The 18,589-nt window shown below is 45.4% G+C and overlaps 1 protein-coding gene and 1 long non-coding RNA gene across 2 annotated transcripts in view; one reads left to right on the top strand and one right to left on the bottom strand.

Moving 5' to 3' along the window:
• Positions 1-11,248, bottom strand: part of LOC112921525 (uncharacterized) — a 37,741-nt gene extending 26,493 nt beyond the window's left edge. The window contains exons 1-5 of the mRNA XM_072725346.1: positions 11,130-11,248; positions 10,381-10,466; positions 6,265-6,391; positions 5,579-5,695; positions 1,903-3,333 (exon numbers count right to left, since the gene is read on the bottom strand). Coding sequence (XP_072581447.1) covers positions 1,903-3,333; positions 5,579-5,695; positions 6,265-6,391; positions 10,381-10,404 — 1,699 coding nt within the window. The 5' untranslated portion in view covers positions 10,405-10,466; positions 11,130-11,248. The remainder of the gene's footprint in view (positions 1-1,902; positions 3,334-5,578; positions 5,696-6,264; positions 6,392-10,380; positions 10,467-11,129) is intronic.
• Positions 11,249-11,332: 84 nt separating this feature from the next.
• LOC140594442 (uncharacterized) lies at positions 11,333-15,613 on the top strand. The gene is made up of 3 exons (XR_011995233.1): positions 11,333-11,744; positions 11,993-12,093; positions 15,317-15,613. It is a non-coding gene; the product is annotated as an uncharacterized lncRNA (long non-coding RNA).
• The last annotated feature ends 2,976 nt before the right edge of the window (positions 15,614-18,589 follow it).

The raw sequence follows: 18,589 nt of genomic DNA, 5'->3' as shown, positions 1-18,589 counted from the left end.
AGGACTTTTAGAAATATATATATAGTGTATGTGAGCGAAATAATGACAAAGAAACCACAGTCATTGTCATTTTCCTGCATTTTGACTGCTTTTCTTAACACTGATTCCAGGTGAGGGATCTTTGCATTTTACAGAGTCTGGAAGCTCTGAAGGTAAGTTTGGTTTCTGCCTTTTCTTCTGCTGAATTATATGTATTACACAAATCTTATCAAGGAAGAAAATAAAGAAAAACCTCCAACATCCCACAAACCATTTAAATTTCTCCCTATGCTGAGGGTGATGGAAATTTTCTTTACCTTGGATACACAACTGTATTCATTTGTCAAAGTTCACCAAACTGTCTACTTTAAAAGGGTAAAGCAGGGATCCCTGGGTGGCTCAGTGGTTTTGCGCCTGCCTTTGGCCCAGGGCACGATCCTGGAGTCCTGGGATCGAGTCCCGTGTCAGGCTCCCGGCATGGAGCCTGCTTCTCCCTCTGCCTGTGTCTCTGTCCCTCTCTATCATAAATAAATAAATAAATCTTTTAAAAAATAAAAACAAAAGGGTAAAGGATATGAAGTATATCTCAATAAGCCTAACCAAAAATGTTTCTTTATGCCCTCCCTTGCAGACATAATAGTATGGTGTTATCATAACAGTGTACATATCCTTTCCTTAGTGCTAAATTCCTTAACTATGTAAAGTACGTTTCCGTATGTTGCTACACTGTCCTGAAGCAGTGATTGTGAGAAGGATCAGGGCCCATACCATTAGATGAACAGTATAACTAAACCAGTGACATCAAAACATCTGATAAGATTAGAGTCCATAAACAGGAGTGCCTGGGTGGCTCAGTTGGTTAAACGTCTGCCTTTGGCTCAGGTCATGATCCTGGGGTCCTGGGTTCAAGTTCCACATCAGGCTCCCTGCTCAGTGTGGAGCCTGCTTCTCCCTCTCCCTCTTCCTGCCACTCCACCTGCTTGTGCTCTCTCTCAAATGGATAAATAAAAAAATCTTTTAAAAAAGTACCAGGACTCAAAAATTCAGATTTAATCAGAGGATGTGGAATAGGTGTGAGAATACATCCGAGTATGTGTATGATTAATTATGATCTCTCCTCTGAGGCAGGAGCTACAGTAAGTCAGGGTCAGGTTTCTCACCTTTCTTCAGAGGCTCGCCAGCATGATGCCAAGTTCATTCCATGTATAACTGAAAGATGGCTATAACCAGGCACCTGCCCTCTACTAGACAGGCCCAAATCACTTTTCATACCTACATATTTGAGTGGGCACTGAAATTAAACAAAGATGTGGACAGGAATAGAAAAGGAACCCAAACAGAAACATCCCCTTCCAACGAGGTTTAGAGACATGATTTTACATTATTGCTACCAATGCTGACTCATCACTTCATATTCTTTTCACTGGTGATTTCCTCGGTCTATTGCCTAGTTACACAGGATCCTCATAATGGTCATTATCAAGGTAATAAGAAGTTCCAGGCTCAGATTCCACACAGTGAGCCTTGCTACTGGCCCACCAATTGAGCCTCCTTAATTTCTGAAAGCAATCACTGGATACTTTCTCTCATTACCTCCTCCCACGGTCTTTGAATCTCCTGTCTCTTGAATTACAACAGGCTATGCCATTGGAATGCCATCTCCCTAAGCCCCGAAATGTTCTGTAAATTCTACCAAATCTAGTAGACTGATGGTACAGGCCCAAACTGGAAACTGTAAAGGACAACACCTACCATTTCTTACCCAGGGCATGGAAGAGAGGAATCAAACCCAGTTCTTCAGTGTGAGGACAAAAATGGAGTTGGGAAGATGAGAGGAGAAACAACACAGACATGGTCAGGAGCCCAGGGAAACTGGTAAGTCTAGGTGGGTGGGTGGTGGAGGATGTGAGGGAGCTCAGGGGCAGTGGGACAAAGGATTCGGGCTCCCAGTGGAGGACTTCCCAGGGGAAGTGAGATCCTGAAAGAAAGGCACTATTTGAACAGGTGAAGAATTGGCCATTTCAGACAAGGGGAGCAGCACAAAGACAGGCATGGAGGGAGGAAGGAGCATGGGGTGTGGGGAAGCTGAGGCAGCCCCTGGCACGGTGGGGGCAGAGTGCACATGTGGGGCAGGCAGAGGGGGGCAGCTAGAAGAGGGGCAGCGGGGCCCCAGTGTGGCTGGCCCTGTCACTTGGGCCACTTTCTTGCGAGCATGCAACTTTTGGTGCTGAATGAAACTTGCGCTCCACTTGAAGGCTTTCCCGCACACCTTGCACTCGTAAGGCCTCTCCCCTGTGTGGAGCCGCTGATGCTGGACCAGGGTTACCTTCTGATTGAATGCTTTCCCACACTCCAGGCAGCCATAGGGCTTCTCCCCAGTGTGGATTCGCTGGTGTACTATAAAGCGTGAGCTACAGCTGAAAGTTTTCCAGCACTCTTTGCATTTGTAGAGCTTCTCCCCCGTGTGGAGCCTCTGGTGCTGGAGAAATACCGAGCTTCGGCGGAAGGCTTTCCCACACTCCTTACACTCGTATGGTTTCTCTCCGGTGTGGATTCGCTGGTGCTGAACGAGGACTGAATTTGAACTGAAACTTTTCCCACACACCTGACATTCGTAGGGCTTCTCCCCGGTGTGAATTCGCTCATGGACAATGCAGTCATAGCTACACCTGAAAGCCTTCCCACAGTCCTTACACCTAAAGGGTTTCTCCCCAGTGTGGATTCGCTGATGCCGAATAAGTTTTGAGTTGTAGCTGAAGGCTTTCCCACAGTCCTTACATGCATAGGGCTTCTCTCCACCGTGGAGTTTCTGGTGCTGAAGGAGGTGGGAATTTTGACTGAAGGCCTGTCCACATTCCTGACACGAGTAAGGTTTCTCCCCGGTGTGGGTTTTCTGGTGCCGAAATAGTTTTGAGTTATACCTGAAGGCTTTCCCGCATTCTTTGCACTTGTAGGGCTGGTCATCAGTATGAATCCTCTGATGCTGGAGAAGGTCTGAGTGTTGGCTGAAATACCGGCCACATGCACCACATTTATAAACTGCCTGTCCTCTGGGGAGGCCCTGCTGTGTAAGGAAATGTGTGCTGACACCAGCATTTCCTTCTAGTTGCCTGACTGTCTCCTCTCTTTCAATGCTGGAGGATTTGTAATCCTGGGCCAGCAAGTCTGTGAAAACTCCTTTGTTTGTTTTCTCCCCTAGGTCACACAGCTGTGGCTTCTCTAAGCTATCCTTACGGTGAGGGGGCTGGGGAGCTTCTCTGAGCAGTCCCTCCACCATCAGCCTGTGGACCACTGAGTCTTCAGAAATGTTCAGTCTTGGGGTTGGCTCCTCATTCTCAGTCTTGTTTTTACCACCTCACATGATAAAAAGAAAACAGAGGAAGCATTTAAGCTATAAATGTAGAGTTTGCTTTAAAAAAAATGGATTTATGACAGATTTTATACTATTTAAGTCTAGTATAGTCCAGACTAATTTTTTTTAACTGAGTCTTCTCTATTAGAAGAACTAGGTTTTTTACAACTACGTAGTTTTTCAAATTTTATTTACTTATTTATATCACGTAATCTCTACACCCAATGTGGGGCTTGAACTCATGACCCTGAGACCAAGAGTCACATACTCTACAGAGTTTAAAAGATATGGTTTGAGATTCTCAAGGACAGTAGCCCTCAAAGCGTGGTCCTGGGACTACCACCGCAAGGAAACTTGTTAGTAATGCAAATTCCCAGGCCCCACTCCAGTCCTGCTGAATTAGAACCTCTGGAGGTGGTATCCAATAAGTCCACGTTCTAACAAGCCCCTCACAAGATTCGGACGCTCACTAGAATTCGAAACCACTGATCTAGAGCTAAAAAGGCAGGTGGAGGCTGTTCTTGTAATTGTTTTAAGCTGCACTGCCCATAAGGCAACCCTAGACACCTGTGGTTATTTACATTTATTTTCTTATTTTTCTTTTATTTTTGGCTGTTTAAAGATTTTATTTATTTATTTGAGAGAGAGAAAGAGAGAGAGCATGCTCAAGAGCACAAGCAGAGGGAGGGGCAGAGGGAAAGGGAGAAGCAGACTCCCTGCTAATAAGTAGGGAGCCCCACATGGGGCTTGATTCTAGGACACTGAGATCATGACCTGAGCCGAAGGCAGACACTGACTAAGATGTGGCTAATTAAATTTAATTAAAATGGGACAAAATTTAAAATTCAGTTCCTTGTTTGTATAGCCACAGTTCAAGCACTGATGAGGACAATGGCTAATATATTGGGCAGCACAGATATAGAACATTTCTATCACTAGACAGTGCTGGCTTGAAAAGACATTGGCACACTAAACAGACCATGCGCAGCTGTGGCAAAGGAAAACACTGTCCACTGCAGGCGGTCGACAGGAAAAGGTTTCTCATCAAGATGGGGAAAGGGCACCTGGATGGTTCAATTAGTTAAGCATCTGCCTTAAACTCAGGTCATGATCCCAGAGTCCTGGGATTGAGTCGTGCACTGGGCTCCCTACTCAGCAGGGAGTCTGCTTCTCCCTCTCCCTCTGCTCATACTCCCTCACTCTTGCTCTCTCTCTCTCTCTCAATTAAATAAAATCTTAATAAAAAAAATGATGATAGGAAGTGCTGAGTCAACCCCAAGGGACAAATGATGACAGAAGTGGCGCCAAATTAGGAAGGAGCCTTTGGTTTACAAGACTCTGAACAACATAAGGAATGGAAAGAGCATGAGAACAGAGCCAACTGAATGAGAAGGCTAAGCACCCAATCTCTGGATGGTTCTCATTCACCTCAATTCTGTACCTTCCAAAACAGGAAAGCATTTGTTCCCAATAAATAAACAGGCTTTCTTTCAAAAGCTAATAATGTTTAGGAGTTCATGGAATTTCTCTTCCCATGTAATTTCATACACACATACATAAAATGTTCTTACAGAAACAAGTTCTGGGGCTCCTGCATGGCTCAGTTGGTGAAGCGTCAACTCTTGGTTTCAGCTCAGGTCATAATCTAGGGGTCATGGGATAAGGCTCCATTCTTAGTGCAGTCTGTTTAAGACTCTCTCTCCCAGGACACCTGGGTGGCTCAGTGGTTGAGCATCTGCCTTTGGCTCAGGATGTGATCCTAGAGTTCCAGGATCAAGTCTTACATCGAGCTCCCTTCGAGGAGCCTGCTTCTCCCTCTGCCTATGTCTCTGACTTCTCTCTGTGTCTCTCATGAATAAATAAAATATTAAAAAAAAGACTGTCTCCCTATCCCTCTACACATCCCCATTTCTCTCTCGCTCTCAAATAAATAAATAAGTCTTTAAAAAAGAAACAAGTTCTTACTATATTGTATTTATATTCCTAAATTGACCCCCAAAAGCCTTTTTTCACTAAGTGTCTCTGAAATCCTTTAGCTTTACAAAGAAAAATAACAGAAAAAGAAATTTCTGGGTGGATCTTTTCCAGTATGGGGCTGAAGCTCTAGTGAGGGGCTTTCTCCTGAATGAAAGTGACCATCTTCACCCTCACAAGAACTGGTAAGACAGAAGCAAAACTCTTTTCATGTTGAATCATTAAAAGGAGGGGGCCAAGCCAAAGAGGAAGGTGATAGGTTCTCCTGCTTACCTGGGTGGACACCTCCCAAGGCCTCTCCCTCAGTGGGTATCCAGGGATCCAGGCCCCATGGTGCTTCCCCGCGCTCCAGCTGGAATATCAGATCTGGTTTGGGGAATGGAAATGCTGCTGAAGAAGAAAGAAAAGGAACAAGAAGCTGAACAGGGTCCCTGCTGACACCTGTCCATCCACCATCTGCTTTGCCAGGTGACTAAGCATCCTGAGACACGAAGTGAGCTCGGTGTGGAGAGAATCTGGGGATCTAAGGAAGGCGCAAATTGTTTTGCTGGAGAAGAAGCGTACTCTAGCTCTGTAAGAGAAGACAGAAAGCTCCTGCTGTAGTTAGAGGTGTGTCCAGGGGTCCTAGGAGCCTCTCACACAGGGGAAATGGGGCCCAGGACTTCAGGGTACTACAAGAGTGGAGGGGCGAAGGTGGGGCCACCAGGAACCCGCTCAGCTGTCTGTGCCGAGCAAAAACCCCTCTCAGGAGAGTCCCCACCAGGAAGAAGTGAAGAGGCAAGTCCTTCTGAAAACCAAAGTGAGCCTAGATCTTTCTCCATTAGCTGCACCAGAAATGGGAGATTAGGGAGCTCGCCTCATGGCACATCAGTCCTAGCAGTACAGGAGATCCCAGATCCACCAAGGAGGAAGCCAGCAGCCCCTGGGCAGGGCTAGTTCAGGGACAAGGAAGGACTTACCCAAGGAAGTTATGTTTGCATAATTCTCCAGCATCACCTCCCGGTACAAGGCCCTCTGCATGGGGTCCAGGCTGGTCCACTGACTCTGGGGGAAGTACACGGCCACATCCTCAAAGGTCACTGGCCCCTGGAACAACAGGCTCCTGCTCAAGCCCCATGTGAGTGCTGAGGAGGGACCTGAACTCCAGGGAAGAGCTGACTCTACTGGAGTCCATGGCTTGGAGCCCCATGGGAGGCTTATACTGGAGAGCCACAAAAGTACCCTAGGTGAGGACAGCCCTCAGCACATTTTCCATGTGCATACCTCTGGAGCACACCTGCCTGATGGTCACATCACCCCCATGTCTGGTTCCGTGAGCTGGGTTGATCTTTCTAGAATGTTCTCTAAAATGACCATAGCAGGTATCTGTCTTTTACCCTGACTCCATCTACTGGGTTTCTCTCTGGTCTTTTTCTTCCGTGTCTTTTTATAGACAGAGGAACAATTCCATGGGCACAGAGTTCCCTTCACCCTGGTTGGTTCTCCCTCTTTCTGCCATCTTGCCTTATCAGATTTAATCAGAGGATGTGGTCTGATTAAGGTCTTATCAGAGAGTTGGTTTTCCCTTGAAAGCAATGTGCAGTAACACCTCCTCCCCTAACACCTGACTCCAGGAACAGGATGGCAGTCTCCATCCTTGAGCATGGACTTGCTCCCTGATCATCTAAGCTCTATCCAACCTGCCCTCTGCGCCAAGTGTGTCTCACTGCCTCCCGATGGGGCCATTTCCACGTTCTCAGGAGAGAAGGAAACCATCCCTTGTCCTATGCCAACTACTTTTACATCAATTCATTCAATCATCAGAACACACGTGTGAAGTAAGAATTATTATTCTCTATTATAGATGATGGGAATTAGTGATGTTAAGCACCTTGAAATAGACAAGAAGGAGTCTTCTTTATCTGCGTATTTATTTTAAGGTTGTATAAGGAAGCAAACATTTCAAAATGAACTGACCACTTATATAAATGAAGGGCACTATGCCGTCTCTCCTTGTCTTACACTATACTCTACACCTCAGTCTGTCAACAAACTGCCTAGTGTCTTGCTGGATGGAAGAAACAGAACTACAGAAGAACTGCAGGATTGCAGCCATCATGATAAAGAACTGGTACAGACAAGAATCATCAATGGATGCTAAATCTAGGAGGAGATTTTGGTGAGGAGCAGGATACTTGCATGATCTTAAATGTCTCCCCATAGATTTCTGAATAGTTGCAAAGGAACGATAATAACCAGACACTGAAGAAATCAGGTATCACCTTGACCAGGAAGTTTAAATGTGCCTAGTATGAGGAACTGAATTTCTTACTTTAATTAATTTTAATTCTAAACAGGCACATATAGCTAGTGGCTTCCTTACTGGACAGTGCATAATAAATAGTTCACTGACCCCAAATGTTAACCAAACTTCTCTTTACTTCCTTCAGAGACAACAGCTGGGAACATGGACTTGACCTGCCTTCCTCATATCATGGCTTTCTACCCCTCCACACCTCTGAGACACCCCTCTAATTGGTGCATTCCTTGTTCCTTGTTTCCTACAACTTCAGCTTCTCAACATATTGTTTCATCTCTGATCACTCCACTTCTGTCCTTTGCTAGCACTTAGTCCCTCTCCATTATGTGAAACAGGGCTGTTGATTCCCCTATAGGGGAAGTGGGTTTGGAGGCAGCATAGCACAGAGAAAAATAGCACAGGCTTTAGGGCTGTGCTTCTCAACGGGGAAATGCTCACAAGGAGACATATGGCACTCACTGTCTGGGACTGGATTTTTTTTTTTTTAGATTTATTTATAATAATTATTTGAGAGAGAGAGTGTACACAAGTGGGAGGGAGGGGCAGAGGGAGAGGGCGACTCCTTACTGAGTGCAGGGCCCAATGTGGGGCTCGATCCCAGGACCCCAAGATCATGACCTGTGCTGAAGGCAGATGCTTAACTGATTAAGCCACTCAGGCGCCCCTGGAGACGTTTTTAGTTGTCACAACCATCAGATGGTGGGAGTGCTACTGGCATTTAGTAGGTAGAGGCCAGGGATGCTGCTAATCATCCTACAACACACAGGAGACCCTCCCCCACAAGAAAAAAATTATCTGGCCCAAAATGTCAATAACACTGAGGTTGACAAACTCAGCTCTAGACTCAGAATCCCTAGGTTCACATCCCATCTCTGATAACCACCATCTGTGTGACCTTGGATGAGATATTCAAACTTTTTTGCCTCGGTTTCCCCACTTGGAAAACTGGGATAATAGGAGTGCCTATCTTACAAGGCTCTTATAAGGGTGGAATGAGTTGATACATGTAATGAACTAAAATATTGCCTGGCACATGGTGTTATATAAATCCCTGCACTTACAAGTACAAATGAGATTAGGGGAACATTTCTCATAGAGATTATAGATAACACAGTTGTCTAGGGGGGGCTTGCATGCCTCAGTCAGGTAAGCGGCCAACTCTAGATTTTAGCCTAGGTCATGATCCCAGGGTGTGGGGATCGAGCCCCACGTCAGGCTCTATGCTCAGTGGGGAGTCTGCTTAAGGATTCTCTCTCTCCCCCCTCCCTCTGTTCGCCTCCTACCCCCCTTCACGCTCTCTCTCTCTCTCTCCCTCATTCTCACTCAAATAAATACATCTTAAAAAAAAAAAAAAAGCATGACCATTGTCTAAACATATATGTGTGTGTATTTTTTTCCCTCCCTTTCTTTTTTAATAATCAAGTTGTAATTTTACTTGGGGCTGCTCCCAGCTCTGGCAACTAAGTGAAGCCAATGAAACACAAGTACAAAAATTGTTGGGGACTCTCCGGGAAGGTTCCTGAAAGCGTGCAAAGAGATGAGAGGTTAGGCTTTTTTGTCATCTCCATCTGGAATGCACACATGATAGATGGAGATAAAGCAGCCACCTTGGATGGTGAAATGGCCCTGAACATGAGAGTCAGTGGTAAGATGGTGAAGCAGAAAAAGTGAAAGAGCCTGGTGTGTGATAACACTGGCACTGCTACAACATCCCTGGACTGCCTCTCCCCGACTTCTCTTGCATGGGAAAGAAGCCTCTATCTCCTTTAAGCCACTGTCACTTCAGGTCTCCTTATTGGAACCCAATCCTGAGTGACTACCATACCTGACATAAAGCACTAGGAGAGAAGAGATTGCCCCTACAGATGTTTAAACATTTCCTGACTTGGAACTAATTTTGGCTTAAGTGCTGGAACAGGGGTGGATGGTCCAGTGTCTACATACACATCATCCTTGAGTCCTGAACAGGGTTCCTAATTACATGACACATCCATTACATGAGACACCAGGCTTCTCATTACATGATCTAGAATGCTAGAGAAAAATTCAATGCAAGCATCCTCTAGTGCCAGGAAATTTTTGGAAGGACCACTGCTTCCAGTGCTGTATGAATTTGTGCCAACAAAGGGTTCAGGCTTTCACAGAGGTTAAGCTATAATCTTTGCAATGGGCTGGTGGCACTGGCATCAGCTCCAAACTCCGCGTTCCTCCAAGAATCTACCTCCCTCATCAATCCACACCCTCCAAAGGCTCCCCAGTGCTGGCTTCATTGTACACTGACTTTGTGATCTACAGGGCAAGCTCCTCCTGTGGGAATGCCTTTTTAAACGCAGCATGTGGCCTTCCTCTGTATGGTGTGATGCAGACTAGCACTCCCCAAATTTTAACTTGCCCATTCATTCCCCAGAGATCATACAAACATAGATTCTGATTCTGGAGATCTGTGTCGGGGCCTAAGATTCTGCCTTTTTAGCAAGCCCCTGGGTGATGCCGAAGCTGCTCATCTGTGAGCCATACTTTTATGGTCTCTATTCTGCACGGATATAGATCCTCACTTTCTTGGAGAGTTTCTTAGCTGGAGCTTCCCTCATTTCCAAGCAACCCGATCCTCCCATTTACCTACTCGCCCTCATCACTTCCCCTAACATACTCCTCTGCCATACTCAACTGATGGATGCAAAGCTAGGCACAAGACTGGCCAGGTCAGGCTACTACTCCTGTAGTGATGGATCAGATCTGTTCTGAATGTGGAAAGCTGGAAGAAAGCTCAGCTCACCTGGGGCCACACTGTCTGGAGCATGGCTGATGACCCCTGGCTTCATGCACTGCCCTCTCTGTTTGGAAAAGCAAGAACCTGCGGGGCTAAGAGAGAGAATGACAATGAGGCTGACCTTGCCTTGTTCCCCACCTCTTCCCCCTCCGTCTCCCTGCCTCTCTCATTGGAAACAATATTCTTGGGACACTGTGGATGCTCTCGGTGCACCTTCCCCAGTGGTTCATGGGGTGCTGCATCTGCTTCCTGCATCTATAAATTCTAAGGCAGCCCCGGTGGCTCAGCGGTTCAGCGCCGCCTGCAGCCCAGGGCGTGATCCTGGAGACCCGGGATCGAGTCCCGCGTCGGGCTCCCTGCAGGGAGCCTGCTTCTCCCTCTGCCTGGGTCTCTGTCTCTCGTGAATAAATAAATAGAACCTTTAAAAAATAAATAAATTCTACAAATCTGCCTGGTGAGGCTTAAAATTCCTCGAAAGAACGCCTGCGGAGCAAGAGTCAAGAAAATCCCTGGGCCACTACGAATGAATTACTAAGTAGTAGTCTGTCCCGAACGGTTCTAGCAAACGTGGCAAAAACCCAAAGCGAGAATTTAGAGCAAAGCCGGATAACGGAGCCCCGGGACAGGCGGTGGGTGACCTGGCCCCGGGGAGGGGAAGCGCTCGGCGCCCCAGCCGCGGGGCTCGGTGCTGCCCGCAGACGCGACGGGCACCGGAACGCCCCGCCCGCACGCGCCGCCGGCCCCACCCCGAGTACCGCGAGCCGAGCCGGGGGTCAGGCCAGCGCCGCGGGGCAGGAGGCCGAGGGCGCGTCCGCAGCTCCGCCGCCCGAGCTCCGGGACGCCGCGGGCCGGGCCGCCGCACGGAGGCGGGGGCGGGGGCGGGCGCGGGCGCAGCCGAGGCGGAAGCGCAGCCTGGGCGCTCCCCGCCCGCGCCGCTCTAGGAAGCCGGGAGGCCGCCGTCTCCATGGTGCCGAGCCAGGCGCGCCACCTGCCTCCCGCCCTGCGCGGGGCGCCTGCTGCGGGACCCCGAGCCCGCCACGCGCTGTGCGGCTCTAGGGTCGCCGGCAGCAACGTAGCCGCCTCGCCAAGCCCCGGCCCCAGGCTCTGTCCGGCACCTGAGATCGCCAGGTGCCAGGTCTGGCTGTCCGCTTCGGCCCCCGGCTCCCCCAGCTGGTCACTGTCGGCTCCGTGCGGGTGACTAAACTCTGCGCTTCCGTTTCTTAATTGGGAGCGGCAGTAGTTTGAGCTCAAGCTCAGCACAGTCATGGAGTCAACTCTGGATCTGCAGCATAAAGAAGCGCTGACACGTCGCTCTTCCTGCGCGGTGGCCAGCTTCCTGGAACACGCTCCCGCATCTCTCCCCAGGCCCGGTAGAGTAGTAGGGTAGCGGAGCTTCCTCCTGGCCGCACCTCGTGCAGACGCCTTTGAGCTAAAGTCCTGGGTATCAACTTGCCTGCTGCCTCTTTCTACTTGGCTAATCCACGAGAACCTAAAACGGTTCCAGGCCGATCTCATCCTCCTTTCCTCGCCCTCCTGTTCCACTTTCCAGGGTTGCCTTGCCCCTGTCCCCCCACAAACTGTAACCCAACGAGGTGAGTTGTTTCTTGGTGCGTTACAGGTAGAGACTACACCAGGTGGAGTTGTCAGACAAAGGAAACTTTTTTTGCACTGAAGGAATCACCAGGAATCACTCCCAAGGCTGGGACTCGCACAGCAGAGGTGAGCGGGTTCTTTATATTTTAGGTTAGAATGAATATTCAGAAAGAGTTTTGTCATCACATGTAAAGGCGGGCATAAGGTTGCACAGGTGTGCTTAGGAAACATGCCTATACATGCATTCTGTGTTATGTTAATAAAGCTTGTGCTTCTCTGGAGTGAGATTTTAATGAGGCAAAACACTCCATGATCTAGATAGATCACAGTGTGAGCCAGTGGTCAGAGCTGGAACTGGTTTAGGCCAGCTGGAGCTCTTCCTGTTGTTTGCCTCTAAAAGATAAAGTTAACATTCCTGTGAAGAAAGGGGCTCAGTGGAGGTCTTGCTGGTAACATTTTACCTCATTAACCCTGTGGAGCATGGTTTCAGCGCCCCTCTCCATCCACCAACCAAATCATTCATGTGGGAGTCATAACTGATCCCTTGTTCTGCATCTCCTCTTACCTGGATTGTTGTAGCCGCCTCCTAACTGTTCTGTTAGGAACAGCTTCTACCTGAATTGCTGTTCTTGCCCCCAGTCTGGCCCCATTGCTCCCTTCTTTCCTCAGGACAACCAGGATGATCTAAAATATGAATCTGGTCATGACACGGTTCTGCTTTTTTGTTGGTGGTGGTTTGCTTTTTAAAACCCTTCAAAAGTATCTGATTTTTCAGATACTGTCCCAAAACCTTCAGATTCTAGAATGGCTGTCACTTGCAACAATACATTCTGTAGAAAACCCAAAAGATACCACAAAAAAAAAATTGCTAGAACTAATAAATTAATTAAACAAAATTACAGGATATAAAATCAACGTACAAAAATCTGTTGCATTTCTATACACCAATCACGAAGCAGCAGAAAAAGAAATCAAGGAATCAATCCCATTTACAATGGCACCAAAAATAATAAGATACCTAGGAATAAACTTAAAGAAATAAAAGATCTGTACTCTGAAAACTATGGAACACTTATGAAAGAAAGTAAAGAGGACAACAAAGAAATGGAAAAACATTCCATGCTCATGGATTGGAAGAATATTGTTAAAATTTCTATACTACTCAAAGCAATCTAAACATTTAATGCAATTCTTATCAAAATACTACCAGCGTTTTTCACAGAGCTAGAACAATCCTTTTTTTTTTTTTTTTAAGATTTTGTTTATTTATTCATGAGAGACACAGAGAGGTAGCCTCTACACAGGGAACCCAATGTGGGACTCGATCCCAGAACCCCAGGATCACACCCTGGGCTGAAGGCAGGTGCTAAATCACTGAGCCACCTAGGGATCCCCTAGAACAAACAATCCTAAAGTGTATATGGAACCACAAAAGACCCTGGATAGCCAAAGCAATCCTGAAAAAGCAAAGCAAAGCAAAGCAAAGCAGGAGACATCATGATTCCAGACTTCAAAGTAATTACAAAGCTGTAGTGACCAAGACAGTATGGTACTGACACAAAAACACACAGATCAATGGAACAAACAGAATAGAAAACCCAGAAGTGGACCCCCCAACTCTATGGTCATAAAGCTAATCTTCGACAAAGCAGGAAAGAATATCCAATGGAAAAAAAAAAGACAGTCTCTTCAACAAACGATCTTGGGAAAACTGGGCAGCAACATGCAGAAGAATGAAACTGGACCACTTTCTTATACCATACCCAAAAATAAATTAAAAATAGATGAAAGACCTACATGTGAGACAGGGAACCATCAAAATCCTAAAGGAGAACAGAGGCAGCAACCTCTTTGACATTGTCCATAGCAACTTTTTACTAGACACTTCACCAGAGGCAAGGGAAACCAAAGCAATAGAACTATTGGGACTTCATTAAGACAAAAATCTTCTGCACAGTGAAGGAAACAAACTAAAGGCAACCTACGAAAAGGGAGAAGATATTTGCAAATGACATATCTAATAAAGGGCTAGAATCCAAAATCTATATAAAGAACTTCTCAAACTCAATACCAAAAAACAAATAATCCAGTTAAGAAATGGGCAGGAGACATGAATAGACACTTTTCCAAAGAAGACATCCAGATGGCTAACAGACACATGAAAAGATGCTCAACATCACTCATCATCAGGGAAATACAAATCAAAATGACAATGAAGGACGCCTGGGTGGCTCAGTGATTGAGCACCTGCCTTTGGCTCAGTGTGTGATTTGGAGTCCTGGAATCAAGTCCCACATCAGGTTTCCTGCAAGGAGCCCACTTCTCCCTCTCTCTGCCTCTCTCTGTGTGTATCTCATGAATAAATAAATAAAAATCTTAAAACTACAATGAGATGCCACCTCACTCCTGTCAGAATGACTAAAATTAACAACTCAGGAAACAACAGATGTTGGCAAGGATGTGGAGAAAGGGGAACTCTCTTGTACTGTTGGTGGGAATGCAAGCTGGTGCAGCCACTCTGGAAAACAGTATGGAGGTTTCTCAAAAAGTTAAAAATAGAACTACCCTCTAACCCAGCAATTGTGCTACTATTTACCCAAAGAATACAAAAATATATATTTGAAGGAGCACATGCACCCTATGTTTATAGCAGCATTATCCACAATAGCCAAACTATGGAAAGAGCCCAAATGTCTATTGACTGATGAATGGATAAAGAAGACATGGCATATGTGTACAATGGAATATTACACAGCCATCAAAAAGAATGAACTCTTGCCATTTGCAATGATGTGCATGGAGCTAGAGTATATTATGCTAAGTGAAATAAGACAGAGAAAGGCAAATACCATATAATTTCACATGTGTAGAGTTTAAGAAACAAAACAGTTAAACATATGGGGAGGAGAGACAAAAAGAGAGGGAAGCAAACCATGAGAGACTCTTAACAATGAAGAATAAACTGAGGGTTACAGAGGGAAGTGAGTGGGGAATGAGCTAGGTGGGTTATGGGTATTAAGGAGGGCACTTGTTGTGATGAGCACTGGGTGTTTTATATAAGTGATAAATCACTGAATTCTACTCCTGAAACCGATATTGCACTGTATGTTAACTACCTTGAATTTTTTTAAAAAATTTGGAAAAAAAGTAGAATAGCTGGCACTTGAACAAGTCTTTTCTGATGTCTTAGGTGATGGCCTTCCAGGGTCCCCATGCTTACCCTGGTAACAGTACTTACTACATGCTGACATCAGCTTTTTCAGTGTCATTCTTCCAAGTAGACTGTGAGCTCTTTTAGTAGGCACTCCCAAAATATTTACTAAACGAGTAAACTTGTTTCACCTTTTAGCTTCTTCTGAAAATAGGAATATTGTGAAGAGGAAATGAGACTTGTGTAAAGTGGCTGGAATAAAGACGTCAACAAATCCTTATTCCTGGGATCCCTGGGTGGCGCAGCGGTTCAGCGCCTGCCTTTGGCCCAGGGCGCGATCCTGGAGACCCAGAATCGAATCCCACGTCGGGCTCCCGGTGCATGGAGCCTGCTTCTCCCTCTGCCTATGTCTCTGCCTCTCTCTCTCTCTCTCTCTCTGTGACTATCATAAATAAATAAAAATTTTTAAAAAAGAAAAAACAAAACAAAAACAAATTCTTATTCCTGAACCCACTTTTACTAAAAGCACTTAGTCCACAGTAAGATCAAATAAGGGCACTGGAGGATGTTCTATGAAGTTCTAAAGGAAAGTCATTTTGAATTTAAAACTCTAAAGAGCTAGGCTATTACACAGACATAAGATGTAATGTTGTGATAATAAGAAATATTTATTTGGTCTTCTTCTCCAGTTCCTGGCATAGAATTCCTAAAAGCTTAATTTCTTGAGTGATAGGGATGATAGGAGCATCTTTTGTTATGACATTTCCTCTTTCTCCCCAGGTCCCAACACAGGAAGCTTCTAAACTTTGAACGTCTGAGGATAAGAGTGTCCTTTTGTATGAGAATGGAGACAGGTGGCTGGGGTCCTAGGAAGCTTCAGGATGGGGACTGGTCACCAGAAGAACCAACCATGTGACTAGAACTTTCACCCCCACCCCCTGGAGCAGAGAGGGACTGGAGACCGAGTTAATCACCAGTGGTCAATGATTTAACCAATTATGCCTACATAATGAACCTCCATTAAAAAACACTAAAGGGTTGGGGGGTTCAGAGAGCTTCCAGGCTGGTGAACACATCAAGGTGCTGGGAGGGTGGCAAGCAGGAAAGGGGATGTGCACTGTTTTGCCCCTTCCCTCACACTTTACCCTATGCACTTCTTCCATTTTGATGCTCCGGAGTTGTATCTCTTATAATAAGCTGTTAATAGTATTTTCCTGAATTCTGCAATCCATTCCAGTAAGTTATCCAACCTGAGGGAGGGAGTCATGGGAACTCCAATGTATAGCTGGGTAGTCAGAAGTGCAGGGGGCCTGGGACTTGGGATTGACATCTCAAGTGTGGCAGACTCCTTAAGCTGTGGGGTCCAACATTAACTCTGGGTAGTGTATGAATTAAATTGACTTTGCCTCAGTCAGTTAAGCCTCCAATTCTTGGTCTCAGCCCAGGTCTTGATCTCAGGGTTGTGAGTTCAAGCCCCGTGCCTACTTAAAAAAAAGGAAAAAAAAAAAAAAAAAAAAAGAAATTTGTAGGACATCCAGTTGGTGTCCAGAGAGTTAGAAAATTGGTTGACATGGAGAAAAAAAAAAAAAAACCCTACACATTATCGGAAATGCTGTAATAAAAACCAGTTCATCTATATAAGGGCAAAATAAGAATGCTTTCAGAGAAGCAAGTATTCAGAAAGTTCATTACTTGTGAATGCTAACTGAAAGAAATACTAGAGGATGCAGTCTACGAAAATTAAAAAAAAAAAATTGTGAATCCAAGAGGAAGCTGTGGGACAGAAGCAGCAGTGGTAAACCAGGGAATTTTGTAAAGGATATTAAACTAAATACATGTTACCTCTTTATGTATGTATGTAGGATTCACACTCAGCATGGAGCCCAGTGTGGGACTTGAACTCATGACCCTGAGATCTGGAGCTGAGATCAAGAATCGACCACTTAGGGACAGCTGAGTGGCTTAGTCAGTTAAGCATCTGCCTTTGGCTCAGGTCATGATCTCAGGGTCCTGAGATCAAGCCCCATGTTGGGCTCCAGGCAGTGAGGAGCCTGCTTCTCCCTCTCCCTCTGCCTGCCACTCCCTCTGTTTGTGCTCTCTCAAGCTGTCAAATTAACTAATTAAATATTTTTTTAAAAAGAACCAGCCAGTTAACCAAGTGAGCCACCCAGTTGCCCCATATTGCCTCTTTAAATACTGTTCAGTGAGGATGGGCAAAAGATACAGATATTGGTTTAATTCTGTGGATGCACAAAATAACAGAAATAGAAGGTATGTGACTTCAAAACCAATTCAAGAAACAAGGGGTGGAAGTGTAGGGAAGGAGGAGGAATATACCAGAGGCCAGCAAGTGGAAAACAGAGATGACGGAAGTCCAAATACAGGGTAATGAAATGCAGCATACATAAACGGCTTGCACTGATGTATGGAGAGACTCAGATTAGATTAAAAAAACAGTTGTAATCTATTTACACATGACACATCCGAAGCAAAATAAAAATAACACAGTGACATTGAAAATGAAAGGGTAGGGATCCCTGGGTGGCGCAGCGGTTTGGCACCTGCCTTTGGCCCAGGGCGCGATCCTGGAGACCCGGGATCGAATCCCACATCAGGCTCCCGGTGCATGGAGCCTGCTTCTTCCTCTGCCTGTGTCTCTGCCTCTCTCTCTCTCTCTCTGTGTGACTATCATAAATAAATAAAAATTAAAAAAAAAAAAAAAAGAAAATGAAAGGGTAGAACAAGATCTATCAAATGCTGACAAAATGAAAACAATGAAAAAAATGAAACATGACAATATTAACGTCTGAAAAAAATGATTCAAGGAAGAAAGTATTAAAAGAGAGACATTGGGAAAAAGCTAATCCACATGAAGATCTAATTACAACCCATCTTTATGTCTCTAACATCATTTCAATATATGTAAAGCAAAAACCTGATAGAAATATAATTGACGAATCCATACTTATAAAGGGAGTTTTCACAACTCTCCCAAACTCAAATAGCCGAAAATATGTGATACAAAGAATTTAAATAATTTAACTATTTGAGTAACTATTCATAGGAGTGATATAACTAATCAGGATTAACTATTACTAGAATTGATACAGACTTCTATTCCTTAGCACACCAGTTACAGGATTTGATTTTTATTTTTCATTTTTTTATGTTTTAAAGATTTTGTTTATTCATGAGAGACACAGAGAGAGGCAGAGACATAGAGGGAGAAGCAGGCTCCTCGCAGGGAGCCTGATACAGAACTCAATCCCAGGACCCTGGGATCATACCCTGAGCCAAAGGCAGATGCTCAACTGCTGAGCCACCCAAGCGTCCCTGATTGATTGATTTTTAGATTTTATTTATTTAACAGAGAGAGCCAGAGAGCACAAGCTAGGGGAATGGCAGAGGCAGAGGGAGAAGCAGACTCTCCACTGAGCAGGAAGTACAATGCAGGGCTCTATCCTGAGACTC

The sequence above is a fragment of the Vulpes vulpes genome, chromosome 11 (genome assembly GCF_048418805.1).
Source record: "Vulpes vulpes isolate BD-2025 chromosome 11, VulVul3, whole genome shotgun sequence".
NCBI classification, from domain to species: domain Eukaryota; kingdom Metazoa; phylum Chordata; class Mammalia; order Carnivora; family Canidae; genus Vulpes; species Vulpes vulpes.
This window is presented reverse-complemented; position numbering and strand designations above follow the sequence as displayed.